Source organism: Erythranthe guttata, chromosome 9, assembly GCF_056151865.1.
Source record: "Erythranthe guttata isolate IM_541 chromosome 9, IM_541, whole genome shotgun sequence".
In the NCBI taxonomy this organism is placed as follows: domain Eukaryota; kingdom Viridiplantae; phylum Streptophyta; class Magnoliopsida; order Lamiales; family Phrymaceae; genus Erythranthe; species Erythranthe guttata.
In genome coordinates this window covers 2,768,216-2,775,262 of record NC_142541.1, presented here as the reverse complement: position 1 = coordinate 2,775,262, position 7,047 = coordinate 2,768,216, and the positions used below count along the sequence as shown (strand labels likewise).

Sequence of the window (7,047 nt, the reverse complement as noted above, 5' to 3'; positions counted from 1 at the left end):
ATCTAGAAAGTCCTTATGTATATATATATATATATATATATATATATATATATATATATATATATATATATATATATATATATATATATATATATATATATATGTGTGTGTGTGTGTGTATGTATATCACCAAGAAATAAGGAAAGATTTTCATTTTTGTTAATTGAAATTTGAAATTCGGAGCAAATTGAGAGAAATGGCACCAGCTCTCGAGCGATTCGTTGCCCTAGCCGTGTTTCAGGTACCAAAATACTGTCATCATTCAGAAGTCTGTAGTTAAAAACAAATTCATCAACTTTCTAGTATTTCTTTTGAATACGAAAACTTTAACGAAGCATGTTTAACACATTGTTTATTTTCGAATGCTTTCCGAAGCGGAGGATTACAGTGATTCTTGATTGTAAGTCAAATGTCAGCGAACGGAAAAACAAACAAATAGACAAAAAGACACGAGGCAGATTGGATTATAAATTAATTTCACATTATAAACTCTCGATACAAACCAGACCTACTTGAAACACATTGAATGGAATATCAGTGCATAATTACACAATCGATTTGAATATTCCATAACTATCAAGCATGAGTTTAACTAATCATACATTGGCTTCATCGTGTTATCACGAGAGAGTGCTGACTGCTTGAGCCCCTCTTGCAACCTTAATAAAGACATCCTCTAATGCTGTGTCTGCTAGGCCCCATGCCTGAACAGTGAATCTACTCTTTGCGTTCTCGACTGCTTCAAACACATCTGCTATTCTTATCTCGTTTTTTGGCAACTCGAACTTTTGTGTACCTGAGATTTGATATACCTTTGTGGCATTTGGGGAGAGTTGATGTACCAAATTTGCTACCTCGTCCTCGTGAGCCGGGGATGTTGTCATCGTGAATACATACGATCCTCCGTATCTAGCCTTGAGCTGTCATTTTGGATTAAACGGTTGAGAGGCAATACAAAATAGTTCGTTAAAAGGCAACAAGGTGAGGTGCAGAGTATAGAATCGTAAATAAATAAGTTATTTGATAAGGCAACAAAAACTGAAAGATAGTAAAAATACGGGTTTCGATATATACGACGTAAACGTGCATTGGCGACCAACATTTTGAAATTACCTCTTTAGGGTTTCCGACACATTGCAAGCTTCCATCCATAAAAATTCCGAGACGGTCACATAAATGTTCTGCCTCTTCCATTGAATGCGCTGAATTATCAAATAAGATGCTAAAATTACTAACATGGTAAATCGAAAATTTTCCATGCATGCACGCTTACATAATTTAATGGGTGTGGAAAATCGGAAGAAAATGAAAGCCTTACTGGTGAGAATTATAGCTCTGTTTTGCTTAGCACGTTTAACAACGCCCCACAACATGTTTCTAGAAGCAGGATCCAATCCAGTACTCGGCTCATCCATATACACCACCTTCGAATAAGGTATTAACAACTTTAGCGAAACTAATAACTTAATGTCGAACTAAACACGAGTTGAAACTAATATTAAGGATATGGATTTACGTACTTTTGGATCTCCGATAAGTGAAATGGCGACACTAAGTCTTCTCTTCATGCCTCCACTATATTTCCCTGTTTTTTTGTCTGCCACACCACTGTGAAATAAGTTCACACTCTTAAGAGATTCGTCCACTGCCTGCGTCAATATATATATATATATATATATGTAGATGAATTTATGAAGCTAAAAAACCTGCATCAAATTACATGCCAAATTGTATGACCATTAAACTGGCAGTTAACTACATAATACAGTTGTATTAGGCCTCGTTAGGTTGGCAAAATAAACCATGGTAATTTAAATGGGAGCTTTGTTTGATGTTTCGTTAGTCCAATAACTTTTCGGACCAGTCCAAAGGTTCAGGCAGACCCGAAAAATTTCGAATCATAAGATTGCATAATATGATCTTAGCAACTGAATGAGACTTTGTATACAATCTAACATAGACTTACTTGTGTGAGGGCAGCACCTTTGAGATTTTTAAGCCTTCCATAGAAAAATAGGTGCTCTCGTCCTGTTAAAGTTTCCCACAACAAGCTGCAAATTGTTTTACAAAGGATCCTAAAATCATGAAATTAAAACATCAAATTATATACATATGGCTCAAATCGATGCTTACTCATGTTGGGGACAAACACCCATGCTGGTATATATTTTATCCATATCAGTGCGTATATCTAATCCTCGAACATATGCAGTTCCAGAGCTCGGCTTTATGAGCCCAATCATCTGACAAAATTAACAAAAATATGAGTTGGCAAATTTTGATACACGTAATATCCAATGGGTGAATTTAATCAAAACAAACTAGAGCTCGTATACTAACCATGTTGATGAATGAAGTTTTACCAGCCCCATTAGGACCAAGCATACCAAAGCATTCCCCCTCTGCCAAAGCAAGTGAGAGCTCTATTACTGCAAATTTCTCGGGATTTCCGTCCCTACTTGGATATATCCTTTTCAGATTACTGCATATGATTGAATGACTTGTACTTGATTCCAGTAGTAACTGCTCAACTTTCTCCCTCTAAATCAAACACAAAAAAATAAAAGTATGATGCAACTATTGAATTAAAACGATAAATTGAGAAGAAAAATAATTTCCGATACTCAAAAAAAGCACTTGAATATAACAATAGACAATAGGTTACCTCTTGGTCAACATCAAGCTTCTCCATCTGAACAAAAACTTTAGAACCCTTCCTTCGCAAGCTAGGTTTACGGAAAGACGATTGAAGAGTCTTTTGCTTCTTCCGCAAGAAAAATAGGGGATTGTTTCCAGACGACGCTACTTGATCTGCATAATATGCAACACAAAGAACAACCAACCATTCGACTGCAATGATGATTAAGACCTCTCTCATTCCGTTATTGCTATCGTTTAAATCTTTCCATCGCATTCCATCACTTCCCATAAAATTTCCAGTAAAGGCATACTGTGAGAACTCGTATAACCCACGATAAAGGGAAAACCCTGGAAATAACTCCATAGCAATTATACCTGCTTCTGCATTGATGAGATAAAATTACACAGAAAAAAGGTTAGCAATTAATGCATGCTACTGCCATGGAATCTAATTTTGTGTTAGCTAATTATATGGTTTTACTTACTTGGAAACGAAGAATCTTGGAGAAAGAACTGGAAAAGGAAGCCACCCAAGAGCCCAGTTCCAAATACCATCATATACCCCACGACTGAGAATTTTACGGTTTTAAACGAAACGTCAATACAAAATTATAAAAGAAAGATGCAAATTAACTAGATAAAAGTGTTACGCTGAGGACACACCTGTGGCAGTCTTCACCGACGAAAACCAATCAGCAACAAGAAAAGCCAAACAGATTTGCAAATTTATGTAGAGGAAGTAAAACACAAAATGGATGCTATAATCATTTAGTCTGAAGAAGTTTAACCCTGAAAGAAAAAAATATATCAGTGATTAAGGATTAACTAATATATAGTTGTGACAGTTGTATAATAATATTTTTACCGATGGCTGAGCCAAATATCACGAAACATAGCATGTAGATGGAAGATATTGCTAGAAAATAAGCGTAAGATATCATCCAATAAGGTCCATCTCCGAGCCCGTGCATTTTCATCATAATTCTTAGTTTGTGCTCTTTCTCGTAAACCAAAGATATTAGAACAACCTGCAAGGAGAGAATAAGGACTGTTATTGGAAGGCCTACAAAAATATCGAGGAAAAACGACACTACCACTAACGACAATCTATCAATATCTCGTCACAAAAGGAAAATATTATTGAACTTACAGGAAACAGCTGCACAATAACCCATGTAAAGAAGAGTGGCCCCAGTAGAGAAGAGAAATCCAGCCTAAGTTGCGTTTCGGGCTTTGGCATTTCTTTCACAAACTCGAACAGCATTTTCGCAGTTGGTCCGAGCAGAAATTGGAGATAGGCATTTGAAGCCTGTACATGCATACACTAAATTATGTAAAAAGCTTATTATGAGTAGTCAAATATTAATAACTATTATAGGCGATGATCATGTGAATAAGTGAAGATCCCCGTGTTTATGGACTTAGGTACCAAATTTATTGAACGAGGCACACGTGTCGAGGCAGGAGGTTGATTGCCCGTGTCATTCTTTATGCACACCATAAATACATATTTTTTTCAGTCAGACTTTTTACCTTAGATTAGATAGCTAAATAAGTCCGATAATACATTAGTTAACTGTGAATGCAATCAGTTGGCCATTTAAGTCTAGCAGATTTTATGCCGCGTACAAAGTTGACAGATCTTTTTCATTTAAATATTGTATTCTTTCCTTTAGGAATTGAGTTAACATTAATAAGATCAACAATTCACACGTAGCAAAGTAAATCTTGTTATCTCTCCTGTAATAAGTCAAATGAGGTCATTTGAGCTATAATCGGTTCAACCTTTTTCGGAAATACTGCATCCTTTCAGGAAAGAAAACTGACAAATTTATTAGTTTTTAGGAATCGATTGAATCTTTGTAGGAAATATTATTTAGAAATATGAGAAATATTAGTTTTTAGGAATCGATACTCGTAACATTTTTCATTTGTGTTGAACCATAGAGTGAGAAATATGAGTGCGACAGGAGAAGGTCGGGATTTTGAGTACCAAATTTATTGAACGAGGCACACGTGTCAAGGCAGGAGGTTGATCCCCCGTGTTGTTCTTGTACGTAGAATTATACCATACCGTAACATTGAATAGATTCTCATTTGAATTTGCAAAGTCGTAAGCTGCAAAAATAAAGGAAACAATTAATTAGTTCATTCACAAAACTAGTAACTTTTTTTTTCTCGTAAACCAAAACCTGCTAAAATCTCATTAATCTTTCTTTCCGAATTCCCATTACGGTAACCCTTGTATATCTCATCATTGATCTCGGAAGAACTATTGCGCCACAATTGTAAGCCTTGAGTGCAACGTACATCTGCATTTTATAATAAGATCCAAGATAAGTTTAAGGCACTTATTTCTTGCACCTCCGGTATGCAAATTTGATTTCGAAATCTCAAATTGAATATCATAAAAAATAACTACACTACCATATCGGAGAAGTAACGTTATTGTTTCTCAAATTTAACGACATTTTGGAAAGAAGACTAATTTCAAAAAAACTAACTACCTTTTTGCAATGTAGCAGAACCTAACTGGATGGCAACAGAAAATTGAGAATCTGATGAGCATTGAGGTTGAAGAAGATCAATCGGAGCATTTGAAAGAAAAGCAGCATCAAGAAAATTAGTATACCGAGACGTTGTTCCCGAACCCTGAAATATTGTGAAATGCATACCTAAATCATTCGCAAAAATTAAAAACAACAATCAAAAAAAAAAAGAGAAAGAGAGATTGCCACTAACCAAGGCATTATCTGCTAAGCTGTGCAGAATATCCGAGGAATTTATATTTAATGGCCTCGAGAACATGTTTCCAGCCACAGCTATGAAGTCAAACGAGAAGCAATTAGTTAAGCATTAAGCTCTCCATAAACACGAGATACTAAATACGATATAGCATAACTAATAATGGGACATACATTGACCGAATGTTTGGTTATTTCCAGTAATAAGCATAGTTACAGGACAGGAACCCGTTTTCTTGCATGTATCTCCAGTTCTAACAGCACGAAACTGCTGAGCTGGCACTTGTAATAACAGAGGCCATTCTGTAGGATGAGGAATGGGACAAAAGAATACTTGGTCCAAATTTGAGTATTCGATCCCACACGTTTTTTCACATTGGCCCTTTCCTGTATCAACACAAATGCAGCCACACCTTAATGAGTGCTTATCTAATTGACTATTCACCGTTTTTTGGATGAGAACAAGCAACAAACATATGACAAGTGGGAATAGAATGAGTCGGATATTCGTCTTCATGTTGCGTTTCTGCATCAAAAGAATATGAAACCGATGTTAAAACAAAATTCTCGTCGAATAAAAGCAAGTTAAGTTCAAAAATTGATAGCATACAGTTGCATTATCTTCAAACGACGACGAGGAATATCCGTTTGAAGAATTCCAACGAAAAATAAATTTTTTTGTGGGTCTACGACAAATTATTGGTTTGTTTTGCATCAAACAGCACAATTCAAAACCTAAAACCCAACAGAAATTACATAATTCTTCGATCAGGAAAAAGGCAACTGCATTCCCACTACAATACATCAAAATGTAAATATTGAATGCACATTAAGTAGTAAAAAAATTATTAATAATAATAAGAACTAAGAAGACTATAACAAGTTCGAATCGAAAATTTTGAATAATTTTGAATTATAATCAATAGATTCAATACCCATCAAATAAACCAGCAAAAAATTAAACAAAACCCAAAATTAGTTGAGGCAGAGAGAACTCAATAATCTACTCGCCTGAAAAATCAGATTCTTCGCCACCGAAGCGTGACCGGAATCCAGAAAATCGACGGCGAATTTGATGAATCCGCCATGGCGCCACCAAGTATTGTACGGATTTTGCCCTTGGTTCCATTTTAGAAGATTACTTGGTTTCACGTAGCACCCCCTTTTTTTTCTATTTCTTTTTATACCGTTGTATATGAATTTTCCATTTAACGTGGAAACTACTTTACTACCCTTTGATTGTTGCAATAGTTTTTCGCGGATTACTTCGTTCTTTGAATGACTGTAATGCCCCTATCCGTTTTTTGTTTTGCCCTTTTCATTGTGAACCCTAGGAGTAGGGGTGAGGACATTATTGTAATGCACAACTTTAATGCCTTTAAATAATCATTCATAAAATAGGGAAATTACGAAAACCTCCCTGAACTTAGGCTAAATAACGAAAAATATTCCTACCTATCCTTAATAACCAAAATCCCCCTCTTGATTAACTGCTGATCGAGTTTTTTAATAGAAGATGTGTACAGTTTATTATACATTCTGTTAAATAGGTGAAAAATAAAAGAAAATATCTGAAATTGTGTAAAGTCTATTCTCTGGAATGAAAAAAAATTCGTGAAAAGTCACACTGTAGGGAATTCGTGCAAGACGGAAACAATCCTCA

The 7,047-nt window shown here is 35.4% G+C and overlaps 1 protein-coding gene across 1 annotated transcript; it reads right to left on the bottom strand.

The window, feature by feature from the left end:
• Positions 1-459: 459 nt before the first annotated feature.
• Positions 460-6,637, bottom strand: LOC105959781 (ABC transporter A family member 7). Its single transcript, XM_012983931.2, has 18 exons — positions 6,396-6,637; positions 5,559-5,910; positions 5,383-5,462; positions 5,148-5,292; positions 4,833-4,952; positions 4,634-4,758; positions 3,791-3,949; positions 3,506-3,668; positions 3,304-3,429; positions 3,126-3,209; positions 2,666-3,021; positions 2,341-2,541; positions 2,134-2,243; positions 1,967-2,051; positions 1,521-1,649; positions 1,319-1,424; positions 1,114-1,202; positions 460-920 (listed from the first exon to the last, which is right to left on the bottom strand). The coding sequence occupies exons 2-18, from the start codon at positions 5,899-5,901 to the stop codon at positions 621-623; spliced, it is 2,721 nt and encodes a 906-aa protein (XP_012839385.2). The 5' UTR covers positions 5,902-5,910; positions 6,396-6,637; the 3' UTR covers positions 460-620.
• Positions 6,638-7,047: the final 410 nt, after the last annotated feature.